Raw genomic sequence first — 18,400 nt, 5'->3', positions numbered from 1 at the left:
AACTTTAAACAAGTTCTGATTTACCCATAAAAAGTTGCAAAGTCTTTACCAACTAAGCAGTGAGGAAAGTCCTGCAGCTTTATGATTTTTTATAGTATAAGGTGGTGAAGAAGTCTCTGGTGGCCTCCCAGCATGAAACAGTCTATGTGTCTGGAATAATCCGAACTCTGTTTTACAAGACTTTAAGTTCCCTTTAGGCTTTGAGGTTCAAGAAAAGAGAGCTTGTCATCAAGATTCACCAGGCTGTTATATGCAACGACTGCATCGAACACAATATTTAAAAGGCTTTTCTTAAATAATGGTATTAAATGTGGAAAATCTGTTGCTTCTGTTCACGTTTATGAATTACATCAATGTTATAAATAGCAGCAGTGGCTATTTGATTTTTCCCCCTTTCTTGTTTTTACAATCCCATTGAAAGGAATAGTTTTTACCATACCCAAGCCTACCTAGATCTGCTGATTTATAGAATGAAGTGGACAAGGAAATTATTGGCACAGAAGTAGTAACTTACCAGGCCATGTTTCTGCCCTTCTCTTTTTTCTCCTTTTGGTCTCAGTTGTTGCTTTGTAACTTAACAGTACCAGCTTCTGCAGAGTCAACAAAATCACAACACCAGTGTGTCAGTGCTAGTGAGAAATAGCAGATTTTCCTAGCTGAAACTAACAGCGAAGTCTAGGCTGTAAGCTTTATTTCAACAGCTGAAAAGAAAAAGATAGCAGGAACTCTTATTTTAAGATTGAGTGAATCTGGAAATAAAACTGTAATGCTGTTTTTAAAATACAGGCAGATCAAAGCTCTGTAATTAGCAGATGAGACATTTGGTGCTTTTTCCCATGGAAAATGTCTAGCTTTGAAAGATTTTTTGACAAACAATAAACTGGACTGAAGTAGGATTTCTTCTAAAATGTGGCTCACTAGGTGGCAATGTTATGGGAATATATCAACACTGTGACCTCGATGTGTTGCACAACAGCGGGAAGATCCAGAAAAGAGCACATAGATTTTGTGATTATTAGTCATCTACGAGGCTTGCTTGAGCGTCGTCAGTAGGGCAGCCAAGAGGGAAGACTGTTGACTTTATCAGTTCAATTTTAATGAGTGTTGCATGTCGTGAAATAAAGCTCTGAGCGCGATGCTTCTACAAACACAGGTTATGGTGCAATCCCTCTTCTGTGGGAGAAAGGTCACTGAGATTAAAAAAAAAAAAAAAAAAAAAAAAAAGTTCAGTCATTACCACGTTAATGCTTTATGTTTACAGTGTAGAGGATTTTCCTCCCACACTCTGTGGGAGGAGAATAATGATGTAAGATCACAATTACTCTGTGACAAACAGCCTACTTCAACTTCTTCTCCTCTTAAACTTATGTACTCAGACAATTTTCAAGACGTTAATCATGTAGGATTTTGTAGCCTCGCTTGTTGAGGGTAGAATTTGGAAAATTAATGTTGTCCTTAAAATATGTTCAGCACTTTACATTGGAGAAAGTAACAACTCAAGAGCTTTTAGATAAATTAAAATCTTACTGTACAATGGTAAAGCTACTGGTTTTCAAGATAGTTTCATGCAATTAATGAGTCTGGGGGAATACAGGCATTTTGAGGGGGGAAATTTATATATATATAAAGTATATATTATATTTACTCCTTATATATTGGTCTCCAGATTCTTTTGAAGTTAAAACCAAAGACTGTGAATTCTTTCAATATTAATTGTTAATTAAAACTGTTTTTTGTTTTTTTTTTTTTTGTTTTTTTTTAAGATGAGAATTCATAGCTTAGCCTTTTCTTCCCATGTAAAAAAAACACTATGGATATCCTATTTGCATCTAATAATAGCAAGCTGTTATCTTCAAAATCCCGACTACACAAAACCATAAGTAATGCATAATTAATGTCTTAGGCTGCTACAAATTGTTGTTATTCTGCTCAGTAAAACAACAGAAGACTTGTTAGGCAGGTTAATTCTCTTTTGCATAAATTGTTTGGTATCACTGAGCCTGAAAAACGTCTAGGATCTATTTGCATTTGGCATTTCATCCATCTTTTTATACAGGGAAAAGCTTCCTGCATTACCGTACTAGATTGGACATACAATGCTTTCCAGAAGTGAGACTTCATTTGAGTCAGAATTATTTCTAGCTAATTATTTGAAACATGTAAATCATATCCCAATATCACACCATCATTGAAGCTGTTTCCAGATTTGTCATATTTGTCATAGAGCACTTCAATTATGAGAAATATTTAACTTGTAATAAATAACTGACTTAACAAGAGAATTGCCTGCAAATATTTGCTGAAATAGTCAAGTAACCGCTCATCCTTTTTTTTTTTTTCTTAACATCATACTGCATATGAAGTCTTTTCCAAGGGATGTTAAAAAAAAACAAAGCCTAACCAAGAGGCTGAATCAGTGACATCCTGGTGCACAAGCCTGCAAACTGAAATTCTGTAAGCTCTGTACATAGCAGGCAGTGTCTGGTGATGGCAGCGCCCAGTGCTATATGCACATTTGGAGGATTTGCTTTTTATCGTGCAGGAGCTGTGATAGCTTATAGTACGGCTCTGTAAGCCACCCGAGAAGTCTTTTCTCCAGCAAATATATCTTGCTTCTGGACTAGCATAACTAAACAGCTACACAGATCTGAGAATTTCTTGTCAGCACCTTCTACATCGGTTGTGGAGTCTGAGTCACTTCTGTGCATCTCCGATAACCAAATCAGTAGGTATTCACATACCCCTTGGGCTTACCTGAGAAGCTTTCTGTACAGAGTCTTTATAAAGATTAAACAAACAACCTAAATGACAATGCTATTTGAATCTTAAATGTACTTATTATCACTGAGCAGAGTCTGAACCCTTGTTTTTGATAGATGCAGTAATCAACCTGCTTACACGGGCTCTGGATAATGATGCTTTTTTATGTGGCAGAACTTTTCATAATTACCTAACAAGCTTTTAAATCTATTTATCTATTGTTTGATTACAGGTCCTACACCATCCTCGTTATTTACATTTTTATAGCTTTTGTCTTTATAAGTATTTGTCTTTACAGAATTTCTAAGAGTTATAGGAGTACTGGTGCCAAAAGCACGGCTTGACAGTTACTTCAAAATGGTGATTGCAGCATATTACTAAAAGACGCAGTTCCTCTTTCCATGGCCATGTGTTCTCCTTCCCTGGCAGTAATTATAACTGTGCGTCTACAGTATAGGCCAGATTATTTTTTCTGATCTGATGGAAAAACATTTTGGTAAGTAACCATTATGCATGATGAAGTCCTGCTCTCCTGGAAGTGACTGAACATCTGCATGACAATGGGAAGTAATGAATGAATTCCTTGTTTTGCTTGGCTTGTGCACGCAGCTTTTCCTTTATGTATTAAAGTGTCTTTATCTGAATCCACAAGTTTTCTTACTTCTACCTTTTCGAAGGAGTAAGACTTTCTTACTTCTACCTTTTTGATTCTCTTCCCCATCCCTCTGGGGGAAGAGTGAGTGAGTGGCTGTATGGTGCCCAGCTGCCTGCCAGGATTAAACCACAAAATGGTTTCAGTCTTCCTGTGGCTAAACTGAAAGCCACAGATCACTTCCAAAATTGATAAATCCTGTGTAAGAGAAGAAATGGAAGCACATGACATCTGAGAATGGGATCATTCACGCTGTGTTTTCTCTCATATCAGGAATAACATGAACCTTTCCCCTTGCTTCCATTCATTCCTTTAACAGACCTGGGACAGAAGCAATAAATGTGCCTCTTACTATTCAGAACTGAATAAGATAAAATTGGAAGAAGCCATTGATGAAAACTCTACATTACCAGCAAGGAATAAAACAGCAACACAATTTCAAACACATATGAAAATGTAGCATATTTTTCATTTTTAGTGACGCATGTGTTGTGGCTTAACCCGGCTGGCAGCTAAACACCACACAGCCATTCGCTCACGCTCCCCCCTCCCTCTCTGGGACGGGGGAGAGAAACAGGAAAGTGAAGCCCGTGAGTTAAGATAAAAACAGTTTATTAAGACAGGAAAATAATAATAATAATAACAATAATAGTACTACTAATAATAATGTGTACGAAACAAGTGATGCACAATGCAATTGTTCACTACCCGCTGACCAATGCCCAGCCTAACCCCAAGCACCTGCCCCCCCCACCCCCGCTAGCCACCCCTATATATCGTTTAGCATGATGTCAGAGGATATGGAAAACCTATTTGGTCAATTTGGGTCAGCTGTTCTGGGTCTGTCCCCTCACAGCTCTTGCTGCACCCCCAGCCTGCCCGCTGGCACGACAGAACAAGAAACTGAAAAGTCCTTGGCTTGGTGTAAGCACTGCTCTGCAACAATTAAAACATCAGCATGTTACCAGCACTTTTCTCATCCTAAGCCAAAACATAGCACCCTACCAGCTACTAGAAGGAAAATTAACTCTGTCCTAACTGAAACCAGGACAGCATGTAATTTATTTGTCTTCTCAATACAATTTTGTCTTGGTTTGATTCCATACCTTTTACTAGCATGATGCAGACCGCTTTCTGCAGGTGCATCACACGTGTTTATCAGATCTCTGTTCAGACTTTTTAAGCTCAGTGCCCTTACTGGCAGTGGAAGAAGTTGGCACAAGTCCTCTGCGCAGTATGTAGCCCTCCATGCTCCTGAGACGTAGTCTCCTGGCACTGCAGATTATGGTTGCTATGTCAATGGAGTAACAAAGGGAGGTTAATGTCAATGTGCAGTTAACTTCTGTGTAAGATAGAGATAAGATGGAAAGCTACAAAAAAGTACAGTGTACAAAGACAAAAGAAATCAAGCACGTGTTATAGTGGCAGAAATTGTAAAGAAACAGGCTGTGATAGTTTGGTATATAGAAGAACGATATAGGAAAAGGGAGACCAGAGGGAAAAAAAAAGTTTGGTAACAATAATGGAGGGAATGGAATATAAAACTATAAGAACCGTAATCAAGAAACATATCTGACCTTTGTGAAACTGGTTAGATCCATCAGAAGATTATCTAATAAAATCAGACTGAATGTTGATTGCATTTTTTTCTGTAAATATAGGTAATGCAAACCATGAAATGGGTTTTTAGATCTAATTCATGAATGTTTTCAGGTACATTTTCAGTAGGAGGTACAGTTGCAATTTCATGATTTGCACTACATATATATATTAGATATGAGTCATAATCATGTATTTGATCAGATCAATGCAAGATGCCTCCTGAAATAATGTAGATACCAAATTAAAGTTCTCTTACCTCTAAAGTTTTGAGTATTTGGGATCTAGGACTCCAAATTTGGAAGCTCCTGGCAAAACTTAAGTTTACTTGTGCAGGATGAGACTGCACTGGTCAAATACTAAAGATTTATTTAATTAAAAACAAATATACAAACAAAAAACAAAACCCAAACAACTCCTCACATCCACCCACCCCCCCACCAAAAAAAAAAAAAAAAAAAAGTCCACCAAAAATTTTTCATTTCTGCTGTGGCTGTCTCTACACCTGCAAGAGATTAGGAAGAGTTAACTGCACGAGTGTTTTCTCCCATATTTTGTATAGGTAAAGGTCAATGCTGAAATGAACAGCAAATTACAATATAACCAACTCATTGTGAAATCTTCCCACTCTGGGATTTGGGGCTTTTTGTTGTTTAGGTTACTGAGCAATTTAGAACAAAGAATACTATGAGCCATCACAAAGTCAGGAACAGAACAGTATTTAAGGAAGAAAATACTGATATTCATAAAAAAAAAAAAAACTCTTCCTGAGAGTCTGCTAATAGTATTTGTTTCCTTATTGTGCTTGAGGGATTGAATCCCTGTGGCATTATGCACTGTACAAACAGTTACTAAAAAGCACTGCCTGTAATCCAGGTGATGGAGACATGGGGGAGGAGAAAAAAACAATAAAACATAGGAATAAAAATGTTGCACAAATATATTATGCAATTGCATGACACCTAAAAAAAAAATAAACGCGTAGTAGAAAAAATACCTTTGGTACAAGAGTAAACTATTCAAAATGAATTTAGGAAAGGCGGATGGGTTCTGGTCAGAATGTCTGTTCAATTTCTTACACATTCAGTTAAGACAGGGTGGGAAGTAGTCCATTTGTGCTTTATCATTTATGCAAAGCGCAGACCCTGTTCCTTGCTTCTCATGTCTGCTATCCTCAGGAATAGAATTTGCAACTGGAGGAAGTTATCTCAGTAAACAATATTTTAGTCCAAAATGTGGTAGGTGCCTTTATTTTTAAGATCAAAAAGTTACTGTAATAAAATTTAAAAAAAAAAAAAAAAAAAAAAGACTTCTGGAACTTAAGGCTAGTTAAAAGGTTAAGAATGTTTGCTAAAGCAGCTTCTTGGCCAGAGATGATTTTTCTTTATTACAGAGTGGAAGTTGTATTTTTATTGGTTACAGTTAGCATAAGGCTACAAAGCTGTTCTTTTCCTGCAAAACTAGCTTGCTGGCGTTCAGACACTTAGGCCTTTTCGTATCTTCTGACCTTGAACAGGGTTTTCTAGAACATGCTTAAGAAACTGAATACAATGGACTCAAATCAGTTTTATCTCCCTGTGGTGACAACAACACGAATAGTCAATATGTCCATGTTTATAGCTGAACACATGTCCACTGCTTAAACTTGATGTTCTTGCCATCTTTGTGGCATATGGCACAAATGTATTTGGGGATAAACATATGTTTGAATCATGCAAAAAAAACAACATCTAGTAAAACAGTAATAGTGCCACTTAATACTGTAACTGCCTAAGTAAGTTCTGAAGAACTACAGGAAAAAGAAACCTCCACATCTACTGAATGCAATAAATCCTCTGCAACTTAATATGAGTTGAGAGATCATATGTTAATATTGACTTCCAGGGAAAATGCAATGGCAAGACTCTTGACACTTCAATGTCACTTAAATGAAGGCAGTAGAGCAAAGCCAGCTTGCACGGCTTCAGGAGCTGTGACTGGGAATTGAGGTTGGATTTAGAGGGCAAAAAGTATAGGATTCAGCTTACATTGCAGTTTTTTCCACCCTTTTAGTAGGCTATTCTCATTTCCTACTCAAAAATCAACACATACTCAGTTCTGTCATCAGCAAAGTCCTCCAAAGCCCATAGGTTCGTTCCTTCCTGCAGCTAGCTCACGGAGGAATGATGCTCCCGCTGCCTTCTGCTGCTCCTTTTATGCAAACCACACGAGTTTGGACACTCATTTTAATGACAGCAACATTGTCCACGCTGGACATGAGTTGGAATCTGATGCTGCATTACACTGGGTTTTTGGTTTCCTCCAGTTAGCCATCTTTAAAGCTGAGGATACAAAAATACATCCCGGAAGGTAAAGCTTGTATGAGGAAGCAGTATCCTGTATCACACCAAGTAATATGGTTAAAGAAAGTAGGCAAGCTTTCAGATAGATACACAACCCTTCTTTAGGCCTAGAATTAAGGTGGCAGATTTCAGAGGCACATACAAGCTGAGAACAACTGTTTAATCATTGAATTGGATCTGCATCAGGCCACCTCCAAAAGAAAATTCAGGTGTTACCGAGGAGCAGAGGTGATCCAAGGGGATTCTTTGGCATCGTTATGAAGTGTGGATGTGCAGGGGCAAGGAGAGACAGGTACTATAAGATTAGTTATTGGAACATACAGCAAGGTCAGTGGGGAGATGGACCTATAATGAGCTATAAAGTCAGGATCATGGGAACATTAGGGTTGGAGAAGACCTCCAAGATCATCTGGTCCAGCCATCACTGCCTACTAAACCCTTGGTTTGATGTATACTTTAACATTACGGGTTTGATAGATTTGTCTTCAAAACCACTATTTTGTAGGTTTATGTTGAAGATCAGGTAGGTATGGGACACTACAGGTGGAATATATAGCTGCTGTATGGAAGTGTTTTGACAAGGTGCTTAATTCACCGACTGTAGCTCCCAGCGGGGCTCTTTTATTCACCTCCAGAGCTACCACCCAATCACCTGGTGCAAATCACAAGGCATATTCCACCCCAGGAAACGAAATCGCCGGATCCCACTACACCCCCACCTAACACACGACCCCCACACGGCACAGCTCATGCAGCCCTCCGGCCCCAAACCCGCCCGCCCGCCTCACCACTCTCCCTCCCTCCCTCCCTGCGCCCGCCCGCACCGCCCTCTCCGCGGCGCCTGCGCGGCGGCGCCACCGCGTGACGGCCGAGGGCGGGGACGGAGCCGGGCGCTGCGAGGGCCGGCGGCGCGGCGCGGTGCGGGGGGAGGAGGAGGAGGAGGAGGAGGAGGAGGAGGCTCCATCATGGCGTCCATGCAGGTGAGCGGCCGGCCGCCAGCCGCGCCCCGGCCTGCGGGGCGGTGAGGGGGAGCGAGGGGGAACCCGGCCCGGCCCTGAGGGGGCGCCCGGAGGGCTGAGGGGAGGCTGAGAGGGGAGCAGGCGGAGGGGAGGGGAGGGGAAGGGAGCGGGGTCGGGGTCGGGGCCGGGGCCCTGTGCGCGGGGGGCGCTGAGGGGGCTGAGGGGCCGAGCCCTGCTCCTGGGGGTGCCCCCCCGGGAAGCTGCGGGCCGGCAGCGCCTGGCTCTGCGTGCTTGCAGCCGGCTGCCGCAGGGCCGGCGGGGTGCAGGCAGGGTGCTGCTGCCGACAGGTACCGCCAGCCTTCGGCCCGGCTCCGGAGCAGGCGGGGATGGCAGCCGCAGGATCTGCTGGGGGCGGTGTGGATGGAGGGCTTCTGCCCGGGAGTACCGCGGCGTGCCCGGGACAAAAGAGCGCTGGGCTTTGCGGCTGTGGGCCTGGCCTTGCCTATTTCACCTGCTCCGCCTCACCTCCTCGTTATTTATCTTTTCATTTCGTCTTTAAACGCGGTCGGACCCTTACTTCTCGTTTTCCTTTTCAAATCTCTTTTTTCTTCGCGTTCCCATCCACTATAACTCTTTATTTTTTTTTTTTTGTCACCAGTAATGGGACGACCCAGAAGGAGCGTACGAACAATCAGATTAATTCTGATAGCCTGGATTTAGTGCTCACAAGAGTTAAAGTGTCAAAACGCCGGGCCTTGTGGGGTAAAAATTTTGCTGGCAGAGATGAGAAGCATAAAAAAGAAATTGTAGGTCTTTCTGAGTTACTGAAATGCGATGGGATTGAGAACTTGAACGTAGTTGAACGTGCTGTACAGAACGTTCTTGATTTAGCAGCAGTTTAGGCAGAGAGGCTGATGTGTCTTCGATTCAGCCGCTCAGTCTGGCGAACGCGTTTCTGTGATCCTTTTTTTAACATTCAGATTTCCCCAAGTGCAAAATAGAGACAGGCATTCATTAAGTAGAAACTTTTTATAAAGCTACATAAAAAAAAACATAAGGAAGTGACGGTTGTGAAACTTGGAGGAGGCAGTCTATCTGTGGGGCTTTATAAACCAAGGCAATGCTCTGTCTTTGGCCTATTAAATGACCTTCTGCAGCTTGCCTCACCCTCATTCCTGTTGATCCCTTTGTAAAAGGGAAATCATGATTACAAAATCATTGCTTAGGAGACAGGAATTACAAATGTTGTCTAAAAGATCAGTTATGTGCAGAGGTAATACTCTCTTCCTGAAAATGTGACTCTCGTGTTGTAACTGCTTCCATTTTAGAAATACTTGCTGTAAGATCATTCTTCTTTCTCAGATTTTTTTTTAATTCTGTTCTGTTTTCTTTTGATGAGGAATTTTGTGGAGATGTTTTTTTTTGTTGATGTTGTTTACCAATTGCATGATGTTCTGAAAATAATGACTTTTTCCTGAGTTTTAGACATTCATTTATGCTGTGCTCAAAAACTAGAGAATTGGAAAAGGAATTGCCTAGGAACCTTTGCTGTAAATAAGCAGGAAACCTAAACTGACTTCAGTAAAATTAGTAAGTTTCCCATTATTGGGCACCTTCACAGGTGAACAAGATTTCAAAGCTCTGAACTTTTCTATTGAAGAACGTTTAAATCTTCAGCATGAAGAACGTTTTACAAAGGAAGCTGTTGTATATAATTTTGAGTGATTTTTCCATTCATGTTCATTCATTGCTGCTAACATTTAATATGTAAGTAGCCTCAGTCAAAAAAAAAGAAGTAATTTTTCTGATTATTTACAGTTTGTTTTTTTTTAATACTCAATGTCTGATATGTTTGTGCAACTGATTGCAGTCTGTAAAATGCCAATAGCTTATTGCTGTACCATTATGGCAGTGTTGTTGATATTTCTGATACAAATGCTACATCAAAAAATGACTAAAATTTATTTGAGCTACAATGCCTCAAATGCCATATTATGGCTCAAATGCCATAATTTCTACAACATTGTGATGCCCTCAGTCGCTTAGACATTGTTTTTACATACCCACCAAAATTTCTGTGATTAACTTAAAGGGAAATTATTTGATTGGCACATTCTAAGTCATCCTACAAGGAAAGTGTTGAAACTCTATCAAATCACTGCTTTTTGGCAGTATTAATGAAGATCAACATGAACAGCAACTGTGATTCAGTTGATGTGTTGTAACTCAGAACTTGGGAGTATGAGCCTTTGTATTTATCGTTTAGGTTTATTATGATTTTTGCCTGCACGGACACTTGTTATGGTAGCTTTCCATAACACTCTTTGTAGATAATAGAAGCCCATGTTGATGAGATCCCGTGTGGAGATTTTTCTCAGAAGTGCAAGCTTGTGTAACTTCTTTGTGAAGGGGAGAAAAAATATTCGAAGAAGTTGTGAGTACAGTAGAACAAGCAAATAGAACGGACTTCGTATGAAAATTTGGTTTAGTACCATTAGTTTTAAAGCTAGAGTTAACATAAAAATGTGGCAAATACTACAGGAACACTAGGTAATAAACAGTTGTTCTCAGAACAGCTGGGAACACAGAACTTCCATTGAGAATGGAAGAATGGATAAAGAACAGAACCAAGGTAGTTTAGCTGAAAATGCATTGTTTCTGTACAGTGTTACAGACTCAGTTAATGCTTTTCCCTAACCCCACAGGTATCAACTGCTTGCATCTAAACTTGAAAGATTCACTTGACAGTGCTGACACTTGAATTACTGCTATTTTACCTTTCCTCTCTTCTTAATACTGAGTTTCTTGAAATTCTGACTTAAGACCAGATATATTTAAGGAGATTTCACAAACCTGTCTATGGGGACAGTTTCAGGTGTTTATCACCAAAATAACCTTTCGTCTTTTCTTTAAGGTATGCACACGGGGCTTGTACATGCAGATACTGAAATCTGATTAAATTCAGGGGTGATGTAATTAATGACACAAACAGCTTTAGTAAAGATTGTAGTGTAGAATGTCAGCCTTGTGTTTGTGCATGCTTTTATGTTATCACGACTTTTTTTGCCCTTGAAAACTGCCCACTGTTGCGCCACTATCAAAGCACATGCTCATGTCAAAGTAAAAAGTGCTACTTTAAAAGTCTTGTTTCAGCAACAGATTTTTTTTTTTTTCTAAATACCTGTAACAAAAGGCATTTAACAAAATAACTGTGCCAAATGACAACATGGAATATGTGTTAGTTGAGATCATCAGCGGCTTGATCACAAAACACAAGCTGGTAGTAACACAGAAGCTGCCCACAAGTTTCATCCCAGTGTTTTTTTTTTATCAGTGGGTTATGGGATGGGGAAACAGTATACAAGCCACAGAAATCTCAAGGAAAAAATGGCATTATAAGAAAATATGTTCTGAATATGCCCACTTTCATCTAAACTTCCTTGTTTCTATTCTTCACCTGCTCTTCTTGTCTTCTTCTCTTTCCAGCTACTCTCAGGACAGTTGTTTATTGCTCAATAGTTCTTCAGTATTGACAGTTTTATTTAGTAGTTGGGAAATAGTTTTCTCTTTGACATAGTTTGGCCATGAAGAAGTTTTAAAATCTATATAATAATAAAAAAGCCAACTTTATGGAGTAAAGCTTTCAGTTGACTGGGACTTCAATGCTGGTGCATGTGTGTTTGGTGCTGTTGAAGGTCACGGTGCAAGATACTGTTTGTGTTATGTCAAATTAAGTATTTAAAAAGAAAATGAGTGGCTACACAATCAATTCTGGGATACAAACACAAAGAGATTACTGGTAGTTACTAACTGTGTGAAACATTTAGTGGTGCCTTTGGTGAAATACCATTGAAAGGTTAAAAAAACAAAACAAAAATATATATTTTTAAAAAAAACTGGAAGATGGATGTATTGTAACTGAAACCAGAACGAGGGGAGAGGAAATGCCATTTCTCCTGTCCACTAAATGGTTGTTAGTCCTCTGTGTAACCTTCAGTTATCAGTCTGTACCGGTACGCAGTGTATTAGTTTTGGCTATAAGCCATGCTACAGTAAGGTGAGATAAATACAGAATTTATGTTTGTTTTACCAAGATGAGTTTAATCTTGTTTTTTAATTAACTTTTGAAATGAGTTGAAAAATCCAGTGAAGTTTAAAATTTGCAGCTATTCAGCGAAGATAAATAAAATAAAAGTTGTGGCTTTAGGCCCTAAGGAGTCTCACTTTTTGCATCTGCCTGTATAAAATATTTTGGGAAATGCCGTACTGTGCAGCAGCTGCAGAATTTGGGGGCTAAAACAAAAGAATTCACTTCATAGAAATAACGCAGTGGTAGACTTTAGTTTACTAAAAACGAACCTTAGGTACCAGCAGACTTTTCTTCCAAGTAGGCCGACTGTATAGCTAAAATATGGAAGACCACGAAGGCTTTCGACCTGGTATTTTGAAAGTTGCTATCTGATCCACACAGGTATGATTTAAATCAGGAAAATAGGAGCAGGCAGATACTGGAAACAACTCTTATCCCAGTCGATTGCAGATATTTCTTGCTCACCTTCCTAATGCCCTGTTCCTGCTTTTAGGCCTAGCTATTCAAGCCCTGAGAAGGGGAAAAGAGAAAACAATAGATTTGCAAAAGCCAGGGAATGCTGTCTTGTTAAGCTGTACCCTTGGAAAGCTCAGGGAGCTTGTAAATAATAAGCTAAAGCAGCTTAGCTCAAATAATGTGCACAAGGTAGTGGATCAAGCACTTTCTTCAATTGTTTGGTCAAATTCTATCAAGCTGAGACTTTAAGACTAAAGGATCTTCGCTTCTATAATATAAAGGCATAGGCTATATGGGTGAATGCTGCAGGAGATAATGGGATTAAATTACCAGTATTACTATGACAGAGGTGAGGCCCAGCTTCTGTGGAACTCAGTTGTTGTGGTCAGGTTCAACAAACCCAAATGCGCTTGGTAGAATGACCACGTCTGACGTAGCCTTGTTTAACAACCTAGGTTGAAGCTTGCAAGCTTCTGGAGGCTGAAGTTCTTGCTGGTGTGGTAGTGGCGAGGATAAAAGTCTTTCACTCTGGACTTGGAGGCAAAAATTTCATGCATCTTGCATGGTTTTGAAGTCGGACTGACAGCTGGGAACTTGGGTTGTTTTCTTTTTGCCTTTGGAAGGGAGGAAAAGGCAATGTTACAATTTAAATCCGCTGAAATTTTGCTAATTAATAGCAAATTACAAATACATTTTAAGTCTTTTAAAACAAGAAGAACCACTACGCAACCTTTCATGGTAGAATGAGAAGTCTCAAAAGGTCTTCTGGAATCTGTGCAAGTCCTTGCAGGTTGTCCTGTCTGTCTGTCCCCTCCCTGACCTTCAGCACTTAAATTAAGAGTGGGGTTTGGTCTTGGGGGTGAAAAGGAGGAGGTGGAACCCAGCATTTACCTCGTTGGCACCAGTATTAAAAAGTTGAATGAGAAAGGACAGAAGGTAACAGTGGCAGAGCAGGAATTACTGTTTTTTTGTTTTTTTTTTTTTTTTTATGGTGGTAATTAATGATGTTGGTGAGAATGCTATTCACCCTTTAATGCACAGTTTTAAAAATAAGTCTTTAGGGTGATAAGACCAAACTTGGCATCTTTATATTCAGTTTAATTAAAAATACTGCTTGATCAACCTCAAGAAGAAAAGATCCTGTATATATGTCAATACATTTTGTTTAGTTTACTGGAGTATAGCAAATACTGTCTCTAAAATCTGCTGGAATAAAACCCTTCATTGAATTTTGTGCCACATATTTACATTGGTATATTCTTTCTTGATTAGAAATCGGTGGCCATTAAGAAGAAGGGACAAAGAAACTGAATGGATTGAGGTTTCCTAAATTTTCTCCCTGCCATACGTAGGGATATGGATTAGATGAGTATTTAAATCTTGTTACAGTTGGCTGTTTCTGACTTTTTTTACTCCCTTTTCTTCCCAAAAGGTATTTTGTCAGCATTTTATCTCGGTTATCAGCCTCTGGAACGTTCTTCGGGAGGATGAGAAATTCCCTGGTAGACATATGGTTGCCCTCATTATGCCAGTCCTTGCTGTTATCTTGAAGTCATTGCTTTAGCTGAAGCAGTTTAAATGGTGTCAGACGCTTGTCCTTAAAAGACTGAATTATTTGTGTTTGACTTGTTAGTACTGTCTGCGGCTTGTGCTGGGCATTGTTATGTCTGAAGAATCCTTTGAAAAAGCAGATTACTAGCTGTCGGGTTCCTTTTATTCTTCATTAGTGGATTTCACTTAATTTGCTTTAAAATGACAGGTTTAGTGTCAAAAATGGGATTATCTGGGAAAAGCTTTTCAGGCTGTGGTGTGCGGAGTGGTTTTGTGTGTGCGGTTATTGGTGTCTCTTTAATTATGTTGTAGTTCTGTTTTCAGGTTGCTCTCGACTCTTGGTGACCTGAAGTCAATTCCCTTTAGAAGAGTGCTGCATGGCCTTGACCTTCCAGTCAAATATTGAGAAATCCCCAACCTGCAGTATTTCTCGTTTTATTTTAGAGCTCCTTGGGGTGGAGCGTATGAAGCTCTCTTGGTCAGTGAACTGAGAAATCAACAACCTCCACCCAGCCCTAGTGAGACCTTAAAACGTTCAGAACAACAAACCGTTAGTGGTGGGAACTTCTTTACAAGTAGCTCGTTAAAGGCTTCCTGCACTGCCTTTAGGCTCCCTGAAAAAGAGAGAGACACACAAAATGCCTGATGCTGGGGACTTGAACTGCGGATTGGTCTGGGAAAATAACATTGTAGAACTGGGTTGCCAGATGTTAACATGTTTTATTAGAAATAAGGAGGAGGATACTAATCTGCTTCTGCACTCTGAGTACAGATTGAAAACCTGATATTCAGCCAAAAATAGATAAAACTGAAAAACAATTCTTCCAACTCAAATCCTGGCATTATTTTTTATGGGCATATTATTCTGCAAAGCAGTTTTGCTGTGTCCTGCTGAAGCTCTAATTGGGCACATCCAGCCAATTCGTCTCTCTTCCCTCCTCCTCTGGGCCTTGATTAAAACTTACTATAAGTAAATTTCCACTGATTAGGAAAAATTCTCCCAGGATTGTGATAGTTGAGGATCTGGATGGCTTGTGTGCCTGGGAGTCTGGGCTGAATGATTTCACCTGGTTAATGCAATATACTCTGCGGGGTCTTTTTGAATGACCTGCTTGTTAGGAAACAAAGCTTTTTAGGAACTGTCTCTTTCATCTTTTCTGTTGTTTGCCTGACTTTAGTAGATACATACACACATACATATATACGCATATATATATATTTAGAAGTCAGCATTTTTAATCTTTACCCATTTCTCTTCTGTTTGAGAGCTTTTTGATATTTAAATTTAGGTGTCTATTTAGGAATAGAATACCTAAATAATAGAAACATGGAATCAGTTGCAGCAGTGCTTGTGCTAATAATGTATTTTCTATAGAAGTGTTTTTTTTCTTTCCTCTTTTTTTTTTTTTTTTTTTTTTTTTTGTCTGACAACCAGGGCTATTTACCCAGTGTTTAGAATTTCATACGCCTTGAGATTTGAGATTGTTTTCAGTAAGAAATGTGCAAAGGGAAGAACGAAGATGCTGAAAATAGAGCTGTCCCTGGTCTCTTTCTCTCAGGCTGGGAGGCTGTCCTAGCTGGCCTGTGACAGCTATGCCTGGGAAGCAAGGTTTGTTGCAAGGTGTGTTGTCTCAGCACTGGTGGTGCAGCCTAGTGACAGCTCCTGCTCTGGTACGAGGTTAGCATTTGCCTCCATTCACGAAGGAGATATCTCTATGGATATCTCCTGGATATAAAAACTTCTCCAAATCAGAAAGGATGTTTCTGTGAAGTGCTTAGTAACTTGAATGGGGGAGGAGGTGACAGCTTGTAGCTCATAAGTGAAATGTAAATTCTTTGCCAAGGCTCCATCCTAGGCCTGTCAGCGCTTTTGTGCCAGCGGTTTGCTAGGTGCATGTAAGTCTCTGGATGTGCAAGAGAACCATTAGCAGTTACTGAAGAAATACTGCTGGGTCTCCCTGGGATGCAGCGCATTGACTAGCATGCAGCAAGAGTGGAGCCCCTGTGGGATTAATTTTTAACTCCTGTTTATGAGTTAGCTTTTCTTCCTTGCAGATCTCCGAACTAGATAAAGAGCTGAATTCACGGTATTTAGGAAGGCACGGCCTTGGAAGGCTGCTCCTTTCATATATCATCACAACAAAGAGAAGGAATGGAGATAGTGTTTCGAAATGGGTTTCTAACAAAATTGATGAGCAGGTATTTTGGATACCCATCCTTCCTAGTGCATGATATTTTGTAATCGCTGTTCTGTCCCTTGCTTTCTTTGTTCTTCTCTGTTTACACATTTTCCACTCTGGTTTCTGCTCTCTTGCTAGAGAAGAATTGCTTTCCCATCACTGTTTTCTGCCAAGCTCTTATCACTGCCCATAATATATCTGGTCTTGTACTGAATCTCTTTTTGGTTTAGTCAGCTCAGCATTTTTCTGTATTCTGAATTTTCAAATCTATTCGAAAGGTTGCTTATAGGTAAAGTATTTTACTAAGATAACTCATTTAGCTCTCAGATTACCCATTTCAGACACTACGCATCTCATGCAACATTTCTTGAAACACCAAAAAGTAGAATATTCAAGAACTGCGAAGATAAGATGCCTGAATATGTGCACTGAGCTCTTTTTCAATTTTATTTTCTGTATATCATTTACCTTTATGAAGCATATTCAGCTCTGAGCATACAATAAGCCAGGACTATGGGCACACAGTCGAATTTGATTGCATTATGGCATCAATATTTTACTGCTAATTGACAAGGCATCAATATTTTACTGCTAATTGACAGGTAACACTGTGTGTGCTTTGTGTGCTTTGCCCACTCCAGTTATGAAGTACAGTGCCTTAACCAAAGCAGTATTTGTTGGCTGTCTTAATAGCTCTCAACAGCATGTACATATATTCATAGCTGGCAGTGACCCATATAACTGAGGGTACCTTACTTTTTCACTGGAAGCATACATATTTTTCTGCATATAGCTTTATTATGCTTTAACTCTTTCTAGGCTCCAGTTTTCAAAGGGAAGGGCAAAGCTGTTGCTGGAGTTTAGAGCTGGAAGTAGACGCCTGATACTGTGATGCCCATTTTTAAGGACATTGAGAAGGTTTCTTTCCACTTACCTACAAGAGCTAGGCAAGTTTTTGTGATGGGAGGAGGTGGGGGATGAATTTGAGTGCCCTGTTTCTTTGTGGGAAATTAGGGTTAAAGGCTGTCTGCCTTGGGTATGAGCCTTGTTTGTGGTAGAATCAGAAACAAGATCCCTGGCTTAGGGAATATGACAGTGGTATTGTCACGTATGCTTTGGGAATACAGGTTACTCCCTTGTGAGACCAGTGAAGTAATTTTGATTCTGTTAATAGGTGTTTGTAACATACCGTCTGGCTTAAGGGTGCACAGTAACGAAACTGTCTGATTCTAGGAGATGGATTCAGAAACATTCATATCACCAACCTCCAAATCTTCTCCTGTCCTAAACTCTTACCCTGTCCCCGTTTTTACAGTACATCTTTTTATATGCCCTGCCTCTTCTTCTTTATGTGACTCTCCAGGAATCAATACAAGCGTGAAATTTAGCTGTGGCATTTGAGATGTTACCACGCCAGATCCAGAGTTGGCAAAGAGAAAGAGAGATGTGTACCCCACTGGAGAAAGAAGAATGTATATTTTTGCCTAGCAAAGGTGCTAGAAGCTATTGGCTTTGGAGATGTGTTTAAACCTAAACTGTAACAGACAGTGGCTGCCATCTTTCTGGATTAAAATGGTAGTTTGTTGTGAGCTCTGTGAGGAGTTGGCAGGAATTCTGCTGCACTGACACCTGGTTAATTTTGTTCTTTGCTCTATGTTCTTTGAGAAGTCTTACGAGCTTCACGTTTCAGAAAATCTGTGGAGGATATCTGAGCGGGCTGCATGAATCCTATTTGACAGAACTAGGTGTAGGATACAAGCCATTGCTATGTCAGACAACTCAGCCACTGCAGTAAGCTTTCCTTGGAATTG

The 18,400-nt window shown here is 39.9% G+C and overlaps 1 protein-coding gene across 2 annotated transcripts in view; it reads left to right on the top strand.

The window, feature by feature from the left end:
* Positions 1-8,240: 8,240 nt before the first annotated feature.
* Positions 8,241-18,400, top strand: part of UBE2W (ubiquitin conjugating enzyme E2 W) — a 33,518-nt gene continuing 23,358 nt past the window's right edge. Inside the window, exon 1 of one of the 2 annotated variants that reach the window (XM_084281436.1) lies at positions 8,241-8,333. In XM_084281436.1, coding sequence (XP_084137562.1) covers positions 8,319-8,333 — 15 coding nt within the window. In that variant the 5' untranslated portion in view covers positions 8,241-8,318. The remainder of the gene's footprint in view (positions 8,334-18,400) is intronic. The other variant, XM_084281435.1, reaches the window with a different exon arrangement.

This window comes from Netta rufina (assembly GCF_964035555.1).
Source record: "Netta rufina genome assembly, chromosome: 2".
NCBI lineage: Eukaryota > Metazoa > Chordata > Aves > Anseriformes > Anatidae > Netta > Netta rufina.
This window is presented reverse-complemented; position numbering and strand designations above follow the sequence as displayed.